The sequence below is a fragment of the Centrocercus urophasianus genome, unplaced genomic scaffold (genome assembly GCF_019232065.1).
Source record: "Centrocercus urophasianus isolate 14NV4802_14NV808 unplaced genomic scaffold, USGS_Curo_1.0 seq_16, whole genome shotgun sequence".
NCBI lineage: Eukaryota > Metazoa > Chordata > Aves > Galliformes > Phasianidae > Centrocercus > Centrocercus urophasianus.
Window position 1 is genome coordinate 27564535 of NW_024884711.1, and position 24436 is coordinate 27588970.

At 40.7% G+C, this 24436-nt stretch overlaps 3 protein-coding genes across 5 annotated transcripts; 2 read left to right on the forward strand and 1 right to left on the reverse strand.

Moving 5' to 3' along the window:
* Nucleotides 1-237: 237 nt before the first annotated feature.
* Nucleotides 238-17890, forward strand: OLAH (oleoyl-ACP hydrolase). 3 transcript variants are annotated; one of them, XM_042817041.1, is made up of 13 exons: nucleotides 238-439; nucleotides 3359-3420; nucleotides 5207-5307; nucleotides 7675-7753; nucleotides 8962-9090; nucleotides 10592-10665; nucleotides 12275-12411; nucleotides 12668-12799; nucleotides 14435-14573; nucleotides 15194-15293; nucleotides 16313-16482; nucleotides 17286-17371; nucleotides 17608-17890. In XM_042817041.1, exons 7-13 carry the CDS (start codon nucleotides 12381-12383, stop codon nucleotides 17739-17741), a joined length of 792 nt encoding a protein of 263 aa, XP_042672975.1. In that variant the 5' UTR covers nucleotides 238-439; nucleotides 3359-3420; nucleotides 5207-5307; nucleotides 7675-7753; nucleotides 8962-9090; nucleotides 10592-10665; nucleotides 12275-12380; the 3' UTR covers nucleotides 17742-17890. The 3 variants fall into 3 exon arrangements, with proteins under 3 accessions (XP_042672975.1, XP_042672976.1, XP_042672977.1); XM_042817042.1 differs by lacking the exon at nucleotides 12275-12411; XM_042817043.1 differs by lacking the exons at nucleotides 7675-7753; nucleotides 8962-9090; nucleotides 12275-12411.
* ACBD7 (acyl-CoA binding domain containing 7) lies at nucleotides 17137-20887 on the reverse strand. Its single transcript, XM_042817044.1, has 4 exons — nucleotides 20805-20887; nucleotides 18663-18780; nucleotides 18492-18554; nucleotides 17137-18407 (listed from the first exon to the last, which is right to left on the reverse strand). The coding sequence occupies exons 1-4, from the start codon at nucleotides 20814-20816 to the stop codon at nucleotides 18334-18336; spliced, it is 267 nt and encodes an 88-aa protein (XP_042672978.1). The 5' UTR covers nucleotides 20817-20887; the 3' UTR covers nucleotides 17137-18333.
* A 566-nt stretch (nucleotides 20888-21453) lies between these two features.
* Nucleotides 21454-23762, forward strand: RPP38 (ribonuclease P/MRP subunit p38). The gene is made up of 3 exons (XM_042816674.1): nucleotides 21454-21542; nucleotides 21635-21688; nucleotides 22710-23762. The coding sequence occupies exons 2-3, from the start codon at nucleotides 21683-21685 to the stop codon at nucleotides 23583-23585; spliced, it is 882 nt and encodes a 293-aa protein (XP_042672608.1). The 5' UTR covers nucleotides 21454-21542; nucleotides 21635-21682; the 3' UTR covers nucleotides 23586-23762.
* Nucleotides 23763-24436: the final 674 nt, after the last annotated feature.

Genomic DNA, 24436 nt, shown 5'->3' on the forward strand with positions numbered 1-24436 from the left:
TTAATACTCATGGCTTATCTGAGCAGGACTTTGTTCCCTAATTTCTTTCCTTCTATGTACGGTGCTTCATCTGCAGTAGTAGCACCTTCTGGCTGCTTCCCTACTGTTATACACCTTTGCTGCCAAAATGGCTTCCCACTGCCAATCTCAGTACCCTCCTTTCTCTGAGTCACTTTGCTCAATCGCCTTTTGCTTCCTGCAATTACTGGTAAAGCAGCTACTTGTCTAGCACATAAGAAAGTAGCTAGGATCAGTGACCTACTAGAATAGCATTGGTATGTTCAATTCACCAATAAATTCTATGAAGGTCTGTGTTAGCTATGCTGTGAGCACATCAGCTCCAAGTCTTCCACAGGTCAGAGTATACTTTCATATATTTTTTCAAGACTAGGTAATGACAGATGGCTTTCTGGGGAAAAGAATTTCAGTTGGTAAAGAGGTATGTGTATTTTTTGTTATCAGTTTTAGGATGTTAGTAACTAATTAACCTGTTTAGATACAGTCTGCTAAAAGTGTAGCTCAGAGAGATAACGTGCTGGGAAAAATGTGACCAATGCATCAAAAATTTGAGGATATGCATAGTTTTCTCTTATAATGTATAGGTGTAAAGATGAAAGATTAAGATCTTGTCTTAGTTTTCCAGGTTTCCTGAGCTCAGGAGCTACTGATATGTGGTTTCCTGCAGATTTTGTCCTGAAGTTTAATCACTTTGCTGTCTCCTGTCTCCTGTGTGCAGCAGCATACCACTGGATTTGCCCGAGTGGAAAAACTTCTAGGGATAGTCCTACAAATCCTGTAATGGATATTATTATACATGTTACAGAGTGCATTCTCATAACTGGACATTTCTTCCCATGACTATTGTTGTCTAAAAAGCCTAAGTGCCTTGGAAAATACATGTTTTAAATTTTATTAAAAATGATGTGAATGATGTATATGAACAAGCCTATGTCAGGTGTAGTTATGTATAAAGCTGTGGGACTGTTGGATCTATTTCTTTGTTTGTCTTAGTGCAAGTGTTTTGTTGGTTCATATGCTTTCCACTGTATTTTTTAGTTGGTATTTGTCCACTTGCTATAAGATGATGAGTAGAACAAATGTAAAACATCGTCATGGTCTGAAAAGCCTGTGTCTCAAAAGTGTGATTAAAAAATAATGTAAAATGTCCATTTTAAATGTGCTGCTAAATGTACTGCAAGACCACATCTGTATTCATTTTGGAATCCTCTGTACAAGAAAGATATTGACATCCTGAAAGGAGTCTGACAGGGGCCGCTGCCATTGTGGCCGGAATGGATGATGTGCAAGCAGAGGCTGAGAATGCTAAATGGGGATTTAATTAATACCTTCACCTCTTTTATGGAAAGGTACAAAGAAGGAAGTGGTATGCTCTTCTCTGGGGGTACCCAGCAAAAGAACAGGCACCAAAAGACATGAACTGCAACAGGGGAAAGAAAAATGAAAAGAAAATTACCTTCACTGTGGGCCTGGTCACGCTCTGGAACTGGGTTACCCAGGGAGACTGTGGAATCTCTGTCCTTGGAGATATTCAGAACTCAGCTAGATATGGCTCCAAACTCATCTAGCTTTAAAATTGAGTCAGACTTCAAAGATGGCCCTGGTTGTTTGGGGGTTTTGGACTATATGATCTGTAGAGATTTCTTCCAGCCTAAATTGTTCTTTGATTTATCTGCCTGCTCTTTTCGTCTTTTATACTGTTTTTTATACAACTAGGATTTTTAATGTATTCTAAATGTAGAGAGAGTAATGGAATATACACTTCTCTAGGGAATATTTTCTTAAAACAAAATTCATACTTTTTCACACTGAACCATTTCTTTGCCGATGGCTCCATAAAAAATAAAATAATAAAAATAAAAAATATATATTTTTGGCTGTGAACTATCTCAAGCATATTTTGGCTGCCTTTAATTGATCGGATCATATACCAAATTTAAAATGTGTGGTTAAGAAAAGGTACAATCCAGGAAAGTCTTGATTGTACAGAGGAATTCTTATATATCATAATACCTTGGTACAGTTGACTCTGTAGAGGGAAGGGATGCCATCCAGAAGTACCTGGACATTCCTGAGAGGTGGGCCCATTCCAACCTCATGAAGTTCAAGCTTTCCAAATGCAAGGTCTGCACCTGGGATGGGGCAATAAATACAGGCTGGGTGGAGAATGGCTTGAGAGCAGCCCTGAGGAGAAGGATTTGGGGGTGTCAGTTTATGAAAGACTCAGCATGAGTCAGCTTGCAGCCCAAAAGACCAGCTGTAACCTGGCTTACATCAAGAGAAGTGTGACCAGCAGGTCAAAGGAGGTGATTCTGCCCCTCTACTCTGCTCTCGTGAGACCCCCACCTGGAGTACTGTGTCCAGTTCGGGGACCTCCAACACAAGAAGGACGTGGAGCTGTTGGAGAGGGTCCAGAGGAGGGCCACAGAGATTATCAGAGGGTTGGAGCACTCTGAGCCTCCTCTGTGAGGAGAAGAGAAGGCTCCAGGGGGACCTTACAGCGGCCTTCCTGTACCCGAAGGGAGCCTATGGAAAAGCTGGGGAGGGACTTTTTATAAGGGCAGATAGTGACAGGATGAGGGGAAATGGTTTTAAACTGGAAGAGGGTAGATTTAGACTAGGTATTAGGAAGAAATTCTTTACTGTGAGTGTGGTGAGACACTGGAGCAGGATGCTCAGCAAGGTTTTGGGTGCCCTGTACCTGGAGGCATTCAAGGCCAGGCTGGATGGGGCTGTGAGAAGCATGGTCATGGAGGTGTCCCTGCCTGTAGCAGGGAGATTGGAACTGGATGATCTTAAAGATTCCTTCCAGCTAAAACAATTCTATGATTCCGTCGCCAGTGCAACAATCTAACTCGGATCTTAGATAAAAGACTGAAAGATGGGGGCACTTGAAAGATAAAGACAACTTAGAAATAAGCTATGATTTTTTTAGAACTCCTGCCTTCCCTAACTAGAACTGCCTAGATTTCACAGAAGTTCAGATTCAGTTGAATGTATGCCCCAAAAGATCATCTGTTCATGTAATAATTCTTTATTATGTGTGGCTATTTTTTTTCCCTGAATTACAATGAGATCAACTGAAGGTGTCTTGTAACCAGTAATACAGACTCTGCAGGGTCGTTTTTTTTCATTTTGTTGTTGTTGTTGTCTTTTCTTTTAATTAAGAGTTGTAAAATAATTCTTAAAGGCAAATGACTCCATTAGGTTACCACAGATCTGTCTTCTACATCCAAATTTTGGGAATGTATATGTAATCTCAGTGTGCATCTTGCCAGCTGGCCTAAGTAGGTCACTTTGCAAAAAATGTTATGAATTCTTGTCTCTTTCCTCTTATCAGCAGGAGGATGATGAAATTGTATGGGATTTGCTGACTGATTTATCTGAAAACTAACCTACAAAGTAAGTATTAGTTCTCAGCTTGATAAGCTGCTCTACTTGTTGTGTTAGTGTTGTTGTTAGTGTTGACAGAAAGATTGGGATAGAAAACTATACTTTGGGAAGCTGGGAAGGGCAGGATTACTTCTGCCATCATCAACATCAAGTTAAATTTGAGGAGAAAACATCTGTGGATTTATGCCTACAGCATTCATTACTTTGTGTAAATATTATTTACCCAGTTCTCCTTTTGACTCATATGGCTGGTTTACATGTATCAGAGCTAGAAGGTAAGTGGACAGTGAAGACTTTTTGTGATACTGGGAAAGCTGTAGGTGGTGCCATGGAGCAGTAATCCTAACAGCAACTGGTAATGAAAGTAACACCTGAATAAACAACCTTTTTCAAAGAAAAATGCATCGGATATCAAGGAAAAAATATCCCAAGTTCTTAGCACAAGCCCCTCAGCACATATGCTCTCATTCATTCTGTTTGTGAGTGATAGGTGCAACAACACTGCCTAGAGGAAGGTGGAGACAGTCATAAGCTATCACTGTCTACATTGTGCTCAGTTAACTCTAGTGGCCACCCACTGCAGATGGTAATTGTGCTGCTCAGTCAGTATTTGTTTCATTTGTTGTGAGATTGCTCATGCACTATATGCTAACTGATATTAGGAGAAAATTAATTTTCTTAAGTAAGTGGGTGCAGTTAGTATTCAAGCCATGTACATACTTTTTTGTTGTTTGGCTGAGGTTTTTTTTAAGCACTTTCTTCAAATTCGTATTTCTTCTTTCAATTTCCAATGAAATGCCTGTATTTCTTCCTTATCTGTAATGCAAGAGTTTGCTGAACTACTGGTCCAAAAGGCTGGGAATGAACTGAGGCTGTAGTTGTGCCATGGCTCTTGCCACCACCCCATTTCATTTCAAATTCTGCTTCTTTTACTGCTTGGCATGCAAGGTCTTGTTTCCCCCCTGGTCTTGCATTCATTTTGTAGTTAACATCCAGTCCGGGCATGATGCTTTCCTTGCCAAATGAATATTTATTGTCCTGATTATATATGTTGATAATTATGTCTCTTTTCTCCTCTATCAACAAATTATCAAGGGATGTCAATTTGTCATCAATGATTTTTTCCTTGATAATCCTTACATAGAGTATATATCCTTAGGCTATAAAAAAAGAAACAACAATCTATTATGACTTATTTTAACCTTTATCAAGCCAATTGGCTGACAATGAATAGTTTCTTCAAGTTAGCCGATGTACTACAATTTGGTACACTGCAGAATTTGTTGTTTGTTGTGCCTATGCACCAAATGTCTATGATCTTGGCACTGGGCAGCAGGGTGGTTCCTGCCTCTCTACTCTGCACTGTGAGACCTCACCAGGGGTACTGTATCTAGATGTGGAGAGATGTGGACCTGCTGGAGTGTGTCCAGAGGAGGGCCGCAAAAATGATCCAAGGGATGGAATACCTCCCCTGTGAGGACAGGCTGAGAGAGGTGGGGCTGTTCAGCCTGGAGAAGAGAAGGCTCTGGGGAGAGCTTAGAGTGACCTTTCAGTATCCAAAGGGGATCTGTGAGAAAGCAGGGGACACTTTAGCAGGGTCTGCTGTGATTGGACAAATGGAAATGGTTTCAAACGAAAAGGGGGAATTTAGATTTGGGTATAAGAAAAAAGTTTTTTACAACAGTGGTGATGAGGCATTGGTACAGGTTGCCCAGAGTGATGGCGACATTCAAGGTCAGGCTGGATGGGGCTCTGAGCAACCCGACCTAGCTGTACGTGTCCCTGTTCATTGCAGGAGAGTTGGATCAGATGACTTTTGAAGGTCCTCAACCAATTCTGTGATTTGATTCTGCACTCCAGTGTCCAGAAGCTGAAGCTGTCATCTGCTTTGGTGAGGTAGCTTCTGCGTTAAAAGTGAATGTATATATCATGACCTTTTCCCAGGCTCTTGGTTGATTTTTGTTGTCAATAAATGTAGTCTGTGCTCTCAGCTATGCATCTTTTCCTGACCAGCTGAGATATTCCTTATTTCACTGCACATATCTATTGTTGTATATTTATTCTTTTATCTACTACTGTCACTGTTGTGCCCACTTCAGACAAAATCCCATCCTTCACAATTTATCAATTATTTCTTAGGAAAGTGCAATAGGCATTTCTTTGATTATACTTGCAATACTAACAGTTTTGCTGCTGTAGCACTATGGAGTTTCCTGGCTTTCTTAGAATCTCCAGAAGTAAGCATGAATATGTTGCAAATGTTTGTTAACACCAGTTCTACAGAGCCTGTGGTGCTATGCTGTGGAAGGGTAGCAGCCTACACATGTACACTTTGCTAAGACAAGTTTAAGGTCCTGATAAATACACTTCTATCAGAAATTTTTTATCCTCTTATAGAAGAACTTTCATGCTATTAACATGCCTGAGAGCATTCAGGAATGGTTTCCTCATGCCATTTCCTAATGATTTGTTATCAGATTGCATATTTGCTCCATGTAGTGATGGAATTACTACCTTCTGGGGTGTGCAGTAGGTTCTTTTTTTGTATGAGGCTCAGCTTTGCATGTCTGGAAGGACTATTTTATCAGAGACTTGTGGTACAACTTCTGGGTATCTTCTGTAAGTCCTTCCATGTAACTTTAGTTGCTTCATTTGTTTACTGTACATTAGACCTAATGTCTTGCTTATGATTTTTTAAGGATTCACATCAGGTCTGCCTTCTTTTTCATTCTTAGGTCATCTCTGTCAGTGATTTCCTTTATTCATGCATTTCTTTGATTGCCCTTAGGGGAAGTTTTCAGGGTACAGTTGTAATCCCTGGCTTAGATGTTTGTAGGTTTCTTCTGCTTCAGTTTATTTCTGTCCACCCTGAAATGTTGCCTTTGATGCTTTTTGGGAGTTTCTGGATTCTTGGCAGTTGACTGCATTTCTCATTCAATCTCCTTCTTTCTAAAATGTTACTCAGTTTATAGTGGAGCACTTCAGCCCTCAAACTGGTGTGTGTATCATTCAAACCCTGAGGTATCTACTGAAAGATTTGAAAAATTTTTCAAGAGCGTCACACATTGTACCTAAAGGAAACACTCTTTTTCTGACTTCAGGTTCACGTTGAGTTCTTGAAAAATGTCTCTATCTTTTCCCATGAATGGAATGGAGTTTACAGTGCCAATTATGTTTTCCTTTTTTTTTTTTTTTTTTTTTTTTTGCACTGAGGATAACTGTGGTGTTTATAGGACTACTATTTATTTTTATTTACAAGCAGCAGAACACTAAGAGTAGCTTTCTTACTGACAGTTTGCATTGTCTTAATAGTTTGTAGCACTTGATAACTTTTCTCTCATTTGTTATTGCTTCCTGGAAGTGCTGCAGTCAGTTTTTATATCTTGATCTTCAGTCAAAGAAGCGGATAATGTTTGGATCCCTGCCTTGAACATTTTAGTTTTCTTTACTGATTGAAAACATTTCTATAGAATAAGGTTTGTCCCCAAGCTGTTAACTAATTTTCCAATACTGAAGACCCAAATTTGCTTTTGAAGATGTGTGATGCATCTGAGACAACAGTATGTGGAATCATTAAGTTTGGAAAAGACCAGTAAGATCATCTAGTACAACCATCAACACATCATCAGTTGCTGCCATCATCACCTATCCGTATTTCCATCACTGTCACTGTACCCAGTCTGTACCCAGACTGCATCTATTTCATTTCGTTATATTTTCCATAGTCAGTCCTGTATACAGACTGAACATTTTTAATGTAACTTCTACACATAATAATCCTGTGCAAGGCTGAAAAGTCAGCTTTTCTATGAGTCCTAGTCCCTCCAGATTTCCTGTTTTCTCTATTTTTAATACACCTTTATTTTATTTTCTTTCTTAGTTACCAGGCTTTAGTGGTCTGACTTTATTGCATACACTACATACTGAGTACAGTAATGAAAAGGGCTTTGTATTTGTTAAAGTAAACTGGCCCTCTGTTAGCAGAACTGTTCTTTCAGCATTGCAGCTAGCTGGCTTTCTTTCCTTGTCTGCCGATGCATTCCTTCATCAAGCCAATAGCAGTGTGGTACCGAAAGGGTTCACCCACATGTTATACAACCACTTTAATAACCTGAACTGCCATCTTAACACAGCTAGTTTTTCTGCTCTTGTCTGGAAAGCTATTTCAGAATGTGATGGGTTAAAATCCTATTTCTAGTTATGGTTGAATTCATGGACAGTCTGTACTCGTTATTCAAAGTGCCCTCACTTCTCTTCCATAAGCTCTGTATTCTAGCTATCTAATCCAGTTTGAAGTTACCTTTATTGAAGAGGCTGACCAGTATGATAAGCAGAATTCCAGGTGAGATTATTCAGTACTCTATCTGGTGGCACTCATCTTTCCCAGTCTCTAATACATCTCTGAAGTCTTCCATTTTGTAAATTCTGCTTTTCAGTCCATGTTTACTTCTGCATACTTAAAAGCAATAAAGGGACATTTTTCATTTATTTAAGATTGTCTCAAGACTGTCCTAGAGAGGAGGCTTACTGCAGCTCTTCCTTCAGGTAGAATGAGAACTGCTTAATTGCATGTCTCTCCATGAATGCTCCTAAAAGGGAAAGATTTAAGTTTATCCTTTGAAGAATAGTGACCACAAAGTAATGCATAGTTGTAGTAAAGATGCTAAAATGGCAAAGGTTTGTTAAAATAATAATTATTGACAGTAAGTGATGATTTACAGAGGGGAAAGCAAATTAAATGGCTTGCAGTACATATAATCCAATGTATTTTACAATGGGCTATAATAAGAGCCAACCTTTATAAAGCAACATACATGACTGAGTTCTTCAAATCTTACGTGTGCAACCAAGAAACAGTGCTCCTTTTTTGCTTTACTGCAGAGATCTGTATGTGCTGATTTTAGCTTTCAAAATGAGACACGTTAAATTACTTTTAGTGAATTGCAACTGCTCCAGCAATGGTTTTACTCCTAGACAAAGATTACATTGTTTGGCTTCCAGAATTGTAAGTAGTGCATAAAAAATATGCTTGCTTTCATCATTATTTCTGATAGAATCATACTTGCCCGTTGCCTGGTAAGTGTTTCACTCACAGTCTTCGTGACCTACTGCTAGGTCCCTTTGTGTTCCTGTTGTTGCACAAAAGAGACTGAAAATTGCCAATAGAGCAGCAGCTAAGAAATTTTTAAGGAGGAGGAAATTCTGGACTTCTGCAGTTGGCAAATTTGGTTCTGTAAAGACCTTGTTCTTAGGGATGAAGATGAAAGTGAAAAATAATTTTAGTTGAGAGTAGCATCTGTTGGAAATACTTCATTTGTGAAAATGTTAATTCACCAATTTTTGTTTGAAAAATGAACATTCTTTGATACTGAGAGAAAAAGTTAGAAGGTAAACAAAACCAACCAGAACTTACAACTTGTAATTCACTATTCTTAAGGAAACGTCATGCTACTTGTTTAATGCTGTGCTTTCAGAATCTTATTCTTAACATATTTTATTTTCAACCTTAGTTAGAGAACAGTCATTTCCAGTAATATTTTATTACTCTAGGAGCAACATTGCTGGACCTGATGTTTTAACAGCCGGCTTTCAGGACATCAGTGTTATGTGTCTGATTTGATAATTGCCACCATGTGAGGCTGGAGTAAATATAGCACATCAGGAGCTTTATTATAAATGGTAAGTTATAAGCAGATGCGTCTGTTAGCATCATGTGGAGAAGCCCTGCTGGGCATAACAGCACAGGTCAGGACTAGTCAGCCACTATAAGCTGCTTTAAATTGTGCACCTTCCAAACATAGGTGTGCCGCATCTTACTTCATATTAATTGCGACACAGATGTGCTATGAAAGAACCTTAGCGGCTGTTGGCATTCTGACTTCGGCCATCTGGAAGTTTGCAGAGCCCGTGATTAGCATTCACTGCCAAGCCCTCGCCTTCCCCATGCCTGTTCCCATGGAAACGGCTGCAGCTGGGAGAGGAGGGATGGGGAAGGCTTTCTTGTTATCGTTTGCATGAGGTCTTTTGTCCTGATTGAGAGTTCCCAGGACAGCAGGAAATCAGCAGTGAACGGAAGGCTGCAGACCTCACCTGGGGAAGCCCAGCTGACTGGCTGGGCCAGCAAGTGCGCTTTTCAACCAACACCACACATTTCTCAGTCTCCTAGAGAGATATGGAAAAATGGAGAATAATGATAGTGACAGAATCACAGAAGGTCTTGGGTTGGAAGGGACGCTAAAGCCCATGCAGTCCCACTGCCCTGCCATGGGCAGGTTTGCCCCCCACCAGCTCAGGCTGCCCAGGGCCCCATCCAACCCGGCCTTGAGCACCTCCAGGGCTGGGGCACCCACTGCTCTCTGGGCAGCAGTAGCAGCAATAATGTGAAAACTACAGAGTAATCCAACTGATGTATCTTAAGTTAAGGATCACAATACACTTTGGCACTCTGGTCTGTTAGTTTTGGCCAATGCTTTGGAATATCCTTATTTTATTACTATTGCTGTTATTTTTGTTAGAGCAATACTAAAAAGAAGAAAAAAGATGGCAATATTCCTAGTGCTACAAAAGCAGTTACAAAATACACAGGGATTTTTAGGTTGCTGATAGCATCTTCAGAAGCACAACTTGGGAGATGACACAAAACCATCACATGTAACCAGTGTGTTCATGTTTCCAGCTTGTTGAAATTATAACTGCCCCAGTAAACAAATGTAGGGTCTTATTTAAATCAGACAATGACGTTCACATCTTCAGCCCTTTACAAAATTGCCCAGCAGTGGTGTGAGCGCTGTAAATCTGAACATAGCTTTCCTAAACGGCTGGCTTTTCTTGGTTGCTTTGCAAAGGCTTTTTTTTTCATCTAGGTTGTGGACTGCCAGTAGTAAAATTGCCACGACTTCCATGCTGTCATTGGTGTGCTAACCTATGCTGCTTAAATTGCTGGGATCGATGTGGACACCCTTCTTACACCGCTTGATGTCACGCCCAGATGTCCCAGTCTTTTTTTGGGATGTTCTATGCTTCAGTCCCTGCCTTTTTTCTATGCATAGACTCCTCCCCTTCAGAAAAGACATAAAGCGAGCGACTCTTCCACCTGAATCATATTCCTTCCTCACCTGCACGACTGGCTTCACCTCACATCTGCTGATACATAAAGTTTGATTCTTTCTTCTCGTTACAGAGCACTGATTCAGCCCTTGGGCTGTCATTTCTTGGCACTTGCACTGGTGATTTTTCAGGTACTTTGCTTCTAAGGTAAGTTGGACAATAACGGGATAAACCTGTATGAGTAGAAAGCGTGAAAGATTCTCAGTGACTGGTAATGTATCATGAAATAGTTTAAAGACTCAGCTAAATGTGCTTCTTTCTCATGCCTGCAATTTTTCTGTCATCTTTAGAATCGGTTTGAAAAGAGATTTTTCTATTCTTACTTGTCTGCCAAGTTAAGAGGCTTCCAAAATGTTTGTTTCTGTCTTTGTAAGGAATATGTAAATGGGACTGGTGGTACTGATGCTGTGTGAATCTACCTAAGGAATTATGGCTTCTGCTGTGGTGGTTCCTCCATACCTCAGTGACTTTGAGACACATCTTTTGCCAGTTAACTTTTGATCCAAGTTTGCTTGGCTTTCTTTTCTTAGAGTTTCTTTGAAATGATTCTTAATAAATGCTGATGTTAATTTAAACATGCCCAAAAATCTACAGAATTTTAGCTACAGCAGCATCACAATAGATTTTTCTTCTTTCTTGTTTGCATTTAAATTGGCGAGAATTGCTGCCTACTCTGATCTGGTTGCACTTCTCATACTTTTGTAAGCAGGTAAAAAAGACTACATATAAGCATATAGGTTTACTTTATGAACAGTCATCCACTCTTACATATACCAAGCTGTATTCAGAGTGAGAAGTAATACCTGTGATGACTTTAAGCATCTTGGAAATGTTGCTCTTTTTTAAGCTGCTTATATTTATCTCCTATTAGTTTTACAGTCTTTTTAACAGGAACCTGTGAGTTTATTTCAATGGTTGAAGATTTTTTACAAATTCTGTTTCACTGTCACTTCTAAGCAATTTATCTGTGCCTGGTATTTCTGTTTGGGGGAACAGAGCCTGGTATGCAGTAAGCAGTGGGATGTCACCTCTGTGCTCATGTCCACCAACCTAACCTTCAATAATAAAGTCAAGAAAGAAGAAGAATGGTTGAGAATAACTCTTCTGATAGAAAAGACTTAAGAACAATGCAGCTGGCCTCTTTGATCCTGTTTCTCCTCTCAGTAAAAAGAACAGAGTAGTTACAGATCTTGCGTCAGTGCTACTTCTGTCTGTCAGTAACCAGAAGCACTAAAGCTGCTACGCTACAGCTAAGCGTGGTTCTGGTAATTCCATCATCTCAAAAAGGGTACAACAAAATGAGAAAACAGAAAAGGGCAATGATCATAGTCATGAATGCAGAAGCACTGCCATATGAAGATTATTAAAGCAAGCCAGGCTTTTTCGTTCTGGAAGCTGAATGGGGGATGAGAGAATGTGACAGACGATTTCAGAAATGCTTAGCGGAGATTCGGAGGGATTCCCATTTGCATTCCTTATGTGGCTACTTGAGGGCATCAAAAGAAGTTGTAGGAGTCAGATTCAGAATAGAAATCATTCTTCATGCAATGGACAGTACAACTCATTGCAAAAGGGTGTTGTGGATGCTGACTATGTGGATGTAAGGGGAGACTGGATAAATACAGAAATGAGACATTTCATAGATGTTTTCTGTATATAAAGAAACTGCATCCAGCTGTTCCATGGAGGTCCATTGTCACTGCTTTTATAGACAGAATACTGAACTATGTGATCATTGTGTTTTCTATGTCTTCAGATGGATCTTATATTTTGGGATATCTTCTAAAAGCCTGTGTTTTTGAAGAGCCAACTCGAAACCCCAGATCAATTTCTTTTGCTGCTTGCAATATTCCTTGTGGCCAATGACTCAAATAGAAGAAGATACTGCCAAAGGTGTTGCCCAATGCTATTCCATCACCTCTATAAAAGCATTCTATAAAACTGGTTCTATAAAACTGGTTTTCATTGTTGCATGAAGATTATCTCATATCTAACTGACTGTTGTCACAGTGCAAGCAGCTCTGATGATAGAAAATATTAGCCCACTGTTATAAATTAAACTTAATGCAGTTTAATTTTCCTTTAACTGAAGAGATTTGCTTTAGAATGATGGGATGTTTTCATACTGGTTACTTTTATTTTCTCCCAGGCATGGAGAAGGCGATTGTTCGTCCATATAAAAGGCCAAATGCTCTCTGTAGGCTGATTTGCTTTCCCTGGGCTGGAGGTGGAACTTCTCACTTTGCTCAGTGGGGCAAACTCTTCAGCAGCTCAATTGAAGGTTGGTCATTTGTGTAGTTAAAGCAGAAGTTAACAAAGCTGGGCAGTCTGAATTGTAGTTACCACATTTTTTTTAAACAGAATATCACTTTCTTGAGAGCACTGCAATCTTTTTTCCAATGGACCTTATATCTAGAAAGGAATTCCACTAGGAATTCACATTTCCATTAGGATTATGGGTTTACTAAGCTTCTGTACCACCTTGTACCTTATACTTGACTAAGTTAAAAAGTTACATCCTCGGAGCTAAATTTCTGGAGACCATGTAGTATGCTTGCTGCCTCACAAACTGCTGGTATATTCAGAAGCAGCAACACAGTGGCATATTGTTAACTGTGTTAAAACAAGGCATCAGTGGTGCCTTATAGAAGCCTTATGAAGAGCTAAGAAGTACTTTTTAACACTGGGAGGCTGCACAGAATTAATTTCATTTATCCAGAGCATTTGCATCATTCTGCACTCCTTGTTATCAGATCTTAAGTTTAAACAATGGATTTATAACAGTGACATTACATTTAGTTACAGCGTGAAGCAATTGTCATTGCTGCCAGGCTGTATCAGTGCTAAAATGATCCAATGCTGAACTATTCGAAGAGGAACCAAGGCCTCATCCCAGACCTCCCAAAAGAGGAAGTATTTAGCATTTATGGAGGCCATTGCCATTGCAGTTGTACTGCTCCTCAAATTGCTTGCATGCTTCCTGCAAATTGTTGCATAAGTCACATCTACCTTTCCTAGAAATTAAAAGAAGTAAAAACTGAAAAAAGGAAAGGCTTTTGTTCAGAAGGAAAAGCTTTCAACAAAGTTACTAAGGACATGGCCTAGGAACAACTGCAGATCCTGATGGATAAAGGGAGAAAGCAGCATGCTCTTTCAGATGCTTTAGTTGTCTTAAAAAAAAAAAAAAAAAAAAAAAAAAATGAACATTTTTGTACCATTATCTAGGGTACTATGCAGTAGCTTATTCTATCTCTTGTAAAATACTTTGTGTCTTACCCATTACTTTCAGAAATTCAGGAAGTCAACATTTTTACCTATCTATTAATTCCTTATTTTCTTTAAGCAGTTAGAGAAAACTCCAAATTTTTGAAAGGAATGTAATAAAAAGACATACTATGCTCATCGATTTATGTGATGATTCTTCATTTTAATGTGCACAGCCCCTAAGAGACTTCCAAGGGGAACACAGGGACTGCATGATTCTGATAGTTGCTTAACTTTGTAATGCTGCCCTTGAAAGGATATTCTTTATTCTTTTAGTGAAATTGGTGGATTTTTCTTTGTTATTAGTACTCACTGCAATAAAATTGCCTTAAAACCTCTGCTGAGATCATTATCTCTGCTGAGCCTGTTATCATTTTAAGTGAATTTCTGACTCGAGGCTTTTATAGATTACTACAATGGGAGAGGGAACACTTGTGAGTAAAGGAGAGGATGGAGACTTGATCTGTCGTTAATGACAGGATTAAATGATAACAGTAGGAATAGCAAACACAATGTACCAACCATAAAAGGATTAGTTTACATAACCTGCATATTTTCAGAACCGATGAGAAAACTGAATGAAAATGACTTTACTGTTTGCACTTGAAACAGCTGCAATTCTTTTCCGTCTCTTCCTCCGTCTCTTCCGCAGTGTCAGTTGTAAGGCTTCCTGGAAGAGAAAGTCGCGCTAAGGAGCCTTTTGCAAAGGACATGACAGCTGTCATTAATGAAATAACCAGTGCTTTGCTGAAAGATCTGCAAGAAAAACCATTCGCCTTCTTTGGTCACAGGTGACGTTACATACATTGTCAGACACCCCGGTGAAGGAACACTTTAGTTTTGTATAGTTATTCAACCCTCTTGGCAAAAACCATTGGCAAATACATTTCTGCAAAGGTTTTGTCAAGCTGTGCTAAAAGATGCTGCTGATCACAAAGACTGTGTATTTATTTCACATTACTTTTAAATGACTTTGGGTACAATGTCTTCTGAAAATGGCAGTGCTGTGATTTCTTTTTACACTAATACATTCCAGTTGTTTAGTGTTAATATTTGTGTCAACGTTTACTCCTTAATGAATGCATGAGGTGAACCAATCATTAAACAAACACGTTCTGAAGGTCACTCAGTTTCAATTACTCAACATAACTCTCTTTACTGTAAATATGGGAAACTACTACAATAAATGTAGGCAACAAAGGCCTGATTTGTAAAACTAGCCTGTATTGAAATGTATATTGTGTGAATTAGTTACTTTCACTATAATTTGTCATAATTTCAGAACCATAAAATTCACTGTATTTACAATTTCTGTCATTGTTAAAGATAGCCAGTTAGCACTAATGTTCAAGTTATGTTAATGTTTTCCAGATTTTATTTATACTTTTATTACTTTCTCTTTTTGCTGCAGTTTTGGAGCTTACATCAGCTATGCAGTTGCAGTACACTTGAAAGAAAAGCATGGACTAGAGCCGATCCATCTTTTTTTATCAGGGGTATATGCCCCACATGTAAGTTACAAAATCATTACCAGTGCAAAGGGGAACAGAATATTAGCCAGCACGAGTGAAACACCTGTGGATACTTTTACAGTGTTGTATATGTCAAGCGCTTTAAAACAAAGCAAGCTTCAGGCCACATCAGAAAAATGTTCTGATTTTTTTTGAGGATATTAATTCTGAGGTGGATGGAGAATTTCAGTGGAATATTTACCACAGCTAACTTTAACCTAGAGAGAGCAATCTCCTTGATCTTCTTAATACTCTATTATTTATGATGGCCTTTGGCTTCAGAGTATTAAAAACAAAACACAAAGTTGCACTCCTTTGTAACATGAAATAACTGTCTTACCCCAGTTTTTTTTTATCAGCTTCCCACACCAGCCCTCAGCGCATTTGCCAGCTATTTTTTTTCTCCTTTTAATCCTTTTTCACTTTCTTAATTTACCTTCAGTACCCCCTGCTTCTGATTTTCTGGTTGTCCTGCTGGTTTTCCTGCTCTTTCTCAGTAAAATAACAGCAATTGGGCTTTTTCCCAGCCCTCCTGTGTTCAGCTGCTCTTTGCTGCTTCCATTCTTCTCTTTCTGAGACTTGTTAACAAGCATGCTTGAGCATGAGCTAGTGCTTCCTAGAAGTAATTATGAGTCCTGAAACTTTCCATAACCTCTAGGTCACTCCAGCAGTACATCAGTGGGCACCGTGCCCACTAGTTAGGCTTTTCTTCACTGTTTTATTCCTTACATTCCAATAGCGAGAGTCAAAATCAAATTCATTGCTATGTGTCTGAAATTCTCAGTGTTTTTCTCACTTACCATCAGTTAGCAAACACTGTCTCCTATCCCTCTCTAAGAAGCATTCTCTGCAAATGTTAAACTGATCAGCCACTGAGTACTGGTAATAGAGCATCTTCCCAGTTTTTTACTAAAACAATTCTTTGTGAAAATATTATTTAAAGTGCTGTATATCATGGTGTATTATTTAATACTGTGCGTATTATACACAACACCTGATCTTTTGTCTGGTGCTCACAGTCTGAAGCATTTCTTCTGATGGGAAAAGTAAATGAAGCAAAGGATGAAGACATTCTTGAACATGTCAAATTCTTAGGAGGAACTCCTTCTGAGTTTCTGAAAAATGAGGACATCAAGAAACACTTGATACTTACTGTAAGAAAAGATGTTAGCATTCTTCAGACATACTCGTAAGTTTTACAACTTTGTATGATGTTTATATTTTACAGCTTTCTTTCTTCCTGATTCTTTCAAGTAGGTTTTTTTTTTTTTTAATTTATTCCTCTGCAATTTGCTCTGGTTTCTGCTATTAAAAAATATGAAACAGTAAATATAGCTTTCTCTTTAGTGTATCTTTGTGTCTACTCTTTCTGCCATAAATGAAAACACTGTTTATGAAACCACCACAACTATTATTACAGTACTGAATATGTCATGGTAGAACTTGAAGCTAGTCATGCTTCAGGATCCTGTTGTTCAGCCTTCTGATCCAAAGACTGCTAACCTAACCAGAAGCAAAGAATCCCTTTCTTCCAGGAACAGAGAGGAAACTTCCATGCCACCTACTATTCTACAGCTAGCTTACCTAGTTGTGGATAGTTAAAGTTTCTCACCCTGGCAAAGTGAAAGACCTGTTTTGGCCCTAGGCACCTGACACTGATAAGGCCCTGAAATACCAGAACTTCAATATAAGCAGAAAGCATACATTTTATTGTCAAAGAGAATTTTCATTGCAGGTTAAAGCTCTTTTTTCTTAACTGTTGAGTCATTTTTTCTTTAAAACCTGAGATGTAAGTGCAGCAGTGTAAGGACTTAAGAATCTCACAAACACAGTAATTCCACTTCTTGATGTTCTGCACAATTTAACCCATAAAGTTTATGTTGTTTTTGAGTAGCAAAAAATAGCTATTCTCTACATAGAGGCAAAACCCAAAACCCAAAAGTATCTTAGGACAGAGAAACTTATGGTAATGAAACTTTTTTATGTTCACAGTTTTGAGAAGGCAGAAAGAAAAACCATCTTCTCTTGTGATGTCACCTGCTTTGATGGCTCTGAAGAAACAGTGCATGATGCCGAAGGTACTTTGCTTAAGTATCTTCCTTTTCTGGTTAGGCATTTCCCTGCTGTAGCAAATCATTTCATGAACAGAATTCTCCGGGGTCTTTTACCACCTTCTTAAATAAAACAGAGACACAATGAAATACAGAGAAAGCTGTTGATGAGGGATTTAAAGCAATTACTAAATAATTCTGAAGTGGTTTCATAAGATAACCAGAATAGTTGACATTTCTGACTCTTTAAATATCTTTTTCAGCCTGGCTCAATATAACCAGAGGAGATACTTCCATTTACAGTCTTCCTGGAGGTCACTTTTATCTGCTGGAACCTTCAAATGAAATTTTCTTGATAAAACATATAACCAAGTGTATAGAAAATGCTGCTTTATGAGTATTTCCCTCTATTTTAATAGCAAGTGTAAGTCTACAGCACTTAATAATTAAGTCATTCTTTCTGCTGAATTGCACTGTTATGCCTAAAAGTTACTCTGTTCCTCCAGAAGATCTTCACTGTAATTCTTTAAGAGGGTTTAAAGAGTTGTTCTGATTTTTGAAAATAAACTCTAGCTTTGTATCTTAAAAATAAAACACTTTTCATTTTTTCTCTCTCTTCTCATCCAGCACATGCATAAACCCTTCACTTTATTCAACATCAGCTGCAAAAAGTGACAGCTATTATAAGTTATTTTATCTTAAAAACTTGTGTGCACTGTAGAAATGCTAAATATGATTTTATACCAAAAAAAAAACCAACAAACCAAAACCCACAACAACAGAAGCATTTATTTCATAGGCTCAGATTTAATTAGAGTAAGATACAGTCTAAAAACACAGTATGCATGTGAACACCTCTCACACTGTGGTGGCTCACGCGTAAATGATCTTACTGTTAGATTTCACAATAACCAGTTAGTACTGCGTTCTCCTCTGCAGTGTTACTTCCTTCATCACTGAGAAGACTCACAGTGTGATGTCTGAGTATTCTAAATCCCATATTTTTCTATCAGTGCCTTTGCTTTAGAAATATAGGCATTCATGGCATCCTCCTTCGATATACCTGCAAAGAAAAGGAGTCATTATCTTTTCTTATTTGCCATCCTGTTGAAGTTATTACATGAGGTAAATTTAACTGCTGTAATACCTCTTTTCAGGTTCCACGCCTCCCATTTGGCTTTGCCTTTCATATCTAACATTCCTGGACATTCTGCCAAAATAAATGCATACCTTCATTAATTATCAAGCAGATTTATAACACATTTTCTTGTTTTCGAGATACAGGGTAAATTGGATGTATATATGGGAACAGAAATACCAATATTAATGTCTCCAACAGTAGCTTGTTTGTAGAATCCATAGAGTTCTTTCAGTTCTTCATCAGTTGGTCTTGTTTTCAATTTTTTAACATCTTCTGCAGCTCCATCGAAGTCAGCCTAATGCAATAGGAATACATAAAGTATTAGTCTGCCTCTGAAGGGGTGTGCTTAAAATATTCATTATAGCAAGCACGGTAGTTCATTATACGGTTTCTATTACTCATACGTTTAGTGGTAAGTCTAGGATTTTCCCATGAAAAGGTTTAATAAAGCCTTTAATAAACCTATGGCAGCACGGGGTCAGAACTCATGCATTCAAGGCCTAAGGTTTTGGTTAGCCTTGCAGAGGTCAGGCAGGGGGACTCGTTGGTCTTGTAGGTCCCTCCCAAGTGAACCACTCCACTGTAAAACAAGTATTTCATTCTTACTCCCAACACCAGTAGACGCGACATACCTGACCCTTTTTGTTTTACTCATACAAGTACAAACAACAGCAGCACTCATGCTCGGTCACCAGCAAGAAGAACTGACATCAGTATCAATACACAATCAAGTTGCCACAACTGACTGAAGATTACATAAGTTTTATCTTCATCTTTACACTGTGGCCACTGCTGTGTATAAAGCCCTGCCAGGACAGAGATAGAAGGACTATTTAAGTTGGTGGAAACCTCCTTTATGCAGAGTAGTTTTCTGAATTATCATCACAAAAAGAATGAGCTAGAAGCATTAGACTTGTACAGACAAAAGAAAAACTAAACAAGAAAAACAACCCACAATAAGGATGCCATTATTAGCTTCTTATTTTTCTATACTTTTATTCTATTTGGATCTATATGAAATATCACAAGCCATTGTTTCAAAAATATGCAATGCACATCTTTGTCAACAATAAGTGCATGGAAATGAAATTTCAATGACAAACATTCTTTTCTTCATCTCCCTCAATCCAATCTTTGTGCACGGATTTTGCTTAGGATTTGCTTGCTTACACAACATGCTTAGCCTGTAAAATATAATATCCTTTAATCATGAGCTGATAGAATTTCCCTCTCACTCCTCAAATTAAAAGCAGAAGTACACATATAGATTATATATACATATGCAGACTTAGATTTACACACATGCATTAAAGATAAACGCAGAAATTATTATCACTATATGTGATAACAGTCTGATACACGCAAAGAAAGAACTCTTCATCCTCAGTTTGCAAAACTCAGATGTTTCAGAGCCCTCCTGCTAAAACACTGCTCATGCTGCCCTCGTTTCCACACAGACTGAGTCAGTGACTGTAAGGGATGCGGGTGGCAGCTGTTTACCAAAGTGGTAATGGGTAGAAAGCATCTATAAGGTCTTTCTAACAGCGATGCACGGCTCAATTCTTATATATCGGGGCTAACGCGTTTATCTTCTAGCCGGAATTCAAGGCAGAATACAGCAAACTACAACGACCGCCGATGAAACAAAAGCTGGCGTTCCGCTCGGGACTTGGCAGCCCCGGCCCACGGAAGGAGCGGGCTCAGAAGGAACAACGAGCCCTCTGTGCCGCCCCTCGGAGCCGCAGCTCACAGCGCTGAGCTCTGCCAACGCGCCCCGCGTCGGGGCCTCTCACACACACACAGAGCGAGCTGAGGCAGGATAAAGGGCTGGAGGATCCTAAAGCGAAAGGGAGAACGGAAAACCCCACAGAGAACAGCAGCCAAACCCGTCCTGGCACGGGCGAGGCGGGCAGTGACACGTGCCGCAGAGCGCTGGAAGGCAGCAACGAAGGTGGTTCGGTTCCTTCGGCAGCCGCTGACGCGTGGAGGCAGCAGCTTTCCTACCGAAACGCCACTTCAAGCGCATCACTCCAAAGATGCGCACACCCTAAAAACTCCCTTAGGAATGCACGCTTCCCACACACACACGCATACGTGGGCTCGGCGCTTCCCCGTCCCGTGCCAGCCGCTAACAGCGAACCCATCCTAACAGAGCGAGCGCACCTGAGCGGCGCGTCTCCTCCCACCGCAGTCACAGTGCCCGGGGAGAGCTCCCAGCGGGCTGCGCACGGGTAACGCGCTGCTCTGAGCCCAAAGCAGACTCCTGTGCCGGGAGGTCACGGCCACGAAGACCGATGAGCTGCCGTCCCTCCCGCTCACCTGCAGGGCCATGGCGCGGCGTACACGCGAAGTCCGGCCTCTCTCCCGCAGCGCGATGCGGTGCCGTTGCCGTCAGCCCCTCGAGGCCGCGCGAGATGGCGAGCGAGCAGCGACCTCCCCTCGCGGCCGTTGCTGCCGTCACGGGACGGCGAGGCGCTGGCACGGCCGCCGGGAGCTGCGGTGCCTCGTTCCAGGAGGCGCTCGGGGCCGGGTTGGACGGGCCCTGGGCCAGCCGAGACGGCGGGGGGCAGCCCTGCCCGTAGGGCTGGGTGGGCTTTGAGGTCTCCTCCAACCGAAAGCATTCTGCAGCCGCCGCCGCCAGCGTCACGGCGCTGTTACAGCGCGAGACACGCTTCACAGTACGGTCACCGTGAAACTCCTACTGGCCAACTCACCATCAGTTCATTACCCCGCGTATGACGAGGCACGCCTATTTATTTATTACCCGCGAAAAGCACCCTGCAAAAAAAACTGACGGCATTGTTAGAATTAAGAAATGCCGGCTACCAAACCCGAAGCTGCAGCGCTCCGCAAGCACCTCCGTAAAGCCGCGGCTGCCCCCACCCGGCGGCCCTGGAGCACGGCGGCAGATGGGGCGGGAGTGCGCCGCAGGGGCGGGGCGGGGCGGGGCGGGCCGTGCTCAGGGCCGGGCGAGTTCGTGGTGCTGGCGTGCTCGGGTCGGGCCCGACCGCGGGGGAGCACTAGGCCGAGTGGGAGCGCGGCCCGAGCGGAGACCGGGTGCGTTCACCTCCCTTCCCGTCCGCACGGCGCGTTTTCAGGGCGCTGTGGTAGCTGCGCGCCTTAACTGCGATCTCTTTTCTTCTCGTCAGGAGCTGGCGGGAGGCTTTCACGAAGCGTTTGGAAACCGGAGTTTTCGAATGGAGGTAAATGTTGGAAGTGTTCGCGTTGCTCATCTCCTCTGCTGGCAGCAGTGAGTCCTGAAGCTGATATGCGTGGAAGAAGTCGGTTTTTGTTTTTTTGCCTCGTCAATTCCCGTGCCTACACGCTTGTTTTCCTCAGTAGCGTCCATTTTGAAACGACAAACGCAGGCTTCTTCACCGTAACGCTGCTTCGTGTACGATGCCTGTGAGATTTCTGGTAGCAGCTTCGCAGGTCGCAGTGTGCTGATGATCTCTGCTCGGTGCGCTTGCCCTGCCTGAGCTCACGGGGTGGATGTGGTTTAGCTGAAGGAAAACCCCTCCAGACAGACGTTGCCTTGTGGCAGTGCATATGGTGGGGGGAATTTCAACAAAGATGTTTTCTTTTTTAAAACCGAGGTAGCCTACTATCAGTATGCAGGGAATTTATATGACCAAAAAAATGGTTTCTTGTAAATATCTAAAGGTTGCCACTGAAGTAATGTACGTTAGGGAAGGAGGGAATCTGAGGAAAGCCATGTCTGTTTCTCCTGAGGAAGATGAGTTCTGTTCTGTTGGCTGTGCAACAGTAAAGCAGTTTGGCAAGGAGATGCTGAACAGTAACCCAAGCATGAGTCTGGGGACTTAGTGAGTTAGCAGGGCTGGTAATCAGAGCATGCCTTCACATCAGGATAGTTCTAAAATGCAGCTGTGCAGCAGTGAAAACTGGTCTTTCAGAACTTGAGGGGTTTTTTGTTTTTTTTTTTTTAATCTGCGGAACCTCCTGCTACATTCATTCGTACATATAGCTTCAGAAGGGTTTCCAATCACTGGTGTTGCCTTGCTGGTAAAAAGCAAGCAACTCGTGCCTTGCTGAAGGATTATTAAGGATTAGCACTGAGCTGATATGAAGATGATTGCTGCCAGTATCACTTTGAGCTGAGATTCGTCTCTTCCGTGTTCCCAAGATGAGCCTCTAGTAATGAAGTCCACAGCAAATAGTGCAGGATAGAACGACTCTTTGCCTTTTTCTTCCTTCCCTCCACAGCTAGGTGGCGAAACAGAACAGAACCTGAGGACGCCTGTAATTCCACAGGGGACGGCGTCGCTTCGTAAAGCAAAGAAAATCACTGTAAAAACATGTCTAGATAATCCCTTTGTTATTCATTGGAAAGCCATTGATGGAGATGGTATGCATTTCATATTACAGACTTTAGAAGACAAGATTAAATGTATTGGACTTAAAAAGATAGAGACTCCAAGAAAGAAAAAATGTTCCATTACAAAAAACCAAACGGAAAGCAAGTGTGATGCTAGCAACAATGAACTCCCTGCCAAAGAAGAAACAGAAGGCCATCGGCACGCACCTGGATGGACTGACATGGGCATCAGAAGACAGCTTGCTATTGGAATTAATGAAGTTACAAAAGCATTGGAGAAAAATGAACTGCTTCTCTTGCTGGTGTGCAAATCTGCACAACCTGCCATGATCACGTCCCATCTCATTCAGCTGAGTGCAAGTCGAGCCACTCCAGCAGGCCAGGTTCCCCGCCTCAGTGAAACAGTCGCACCACTTCTTGGCTTAACATCCATTTTAGCACTAGGCTTCAAAAGGCAGTCTGATAAATTTAGTGATGTAGTAGAAGCAATAATTCCAAAGATACCTGCTTTGGAAGTGCCGTGGTTTCAGTACCAAACTGTAGGATCTGCAGCATGTGCAGAGTTGTCAGAAATTGATGAAGCTGAGCAGCTTGCAGAGACGCCGGAGGAGGAGCTCACAAGCCAGAAGCGGAAGCGTACAGAAAGCAATCAGCTCGATCTTTCTCATGTAATTTTGCAGCCTTTGAAAATCAAGAAAGTTGTTCCAAATCCAAATAAGATAAAGAAGCCACCTCGCAGAAAGAAAAAAGCTTTCTCAGCATAACTGATTTTAGTTCAGTTCTTCAGATTACAGTAGTTTTTTTTACTGCCTATGGAGTCAGCTGTAACTGAACTACTTTGTTAAGCTTTAACAGTGTAAAGCCGTTGGAACTCAGGGTTAACTAATGTATGATGCATCCAGGTGAGATTCTTTCTGCTTTAATAAAGAATATGGCTCAAACTTGTGTGTGAGCTTCTGTGTGGAGATAAACATTTGATTTGCAGTTGGAGATCACAAAGTTGAAACTGTTAATGAATGTCTTGAAGTAATTTGAGGATAACAAACACATCTTTAGAATTAATATAAAGTGCTAAATAAACTTTGTTGTTTTTTCCTTTACATGAACATGCTTCAGAGAGAACTGATTCAAATTAATGCCATTATGCATTAAAAAAAAAAAAAAAATCAATACCAAAATTGAAAGTTTATTTAAACAAGGTCCATGCCAGTATAACTTTTAAAGCTGGTTCAATGCTTGTTTCAAGTAAACAGCTGTAACAGCACAGGCAGACTTCCTTTCTGAGCTTTTGTTCTTTTCTCTGCTGAACAATAAGCTTGTTTTGGTCAGGAATGTATGCAGGTTTGGACTCCAACACTACCTGGTGCCCGATATGCTGAAGGAAAAGTACTATTTTCATACATGGAACAAAATACTGCTGCATTTTTGAAAAACAAACTTCTATATGCAAACTATTAACGCACATATCCCATGAGAAAACAAACTAATCTATGCTCAGTTTCTAAATGGAGTCTAAAATTATCATCCAGGAAGTCCAGATATGCCATGTACCATTGAATGTAAAGTAGCAGATGACAGCTATAGTCACTAGAACAGACTACAAATCTTTAGAGTT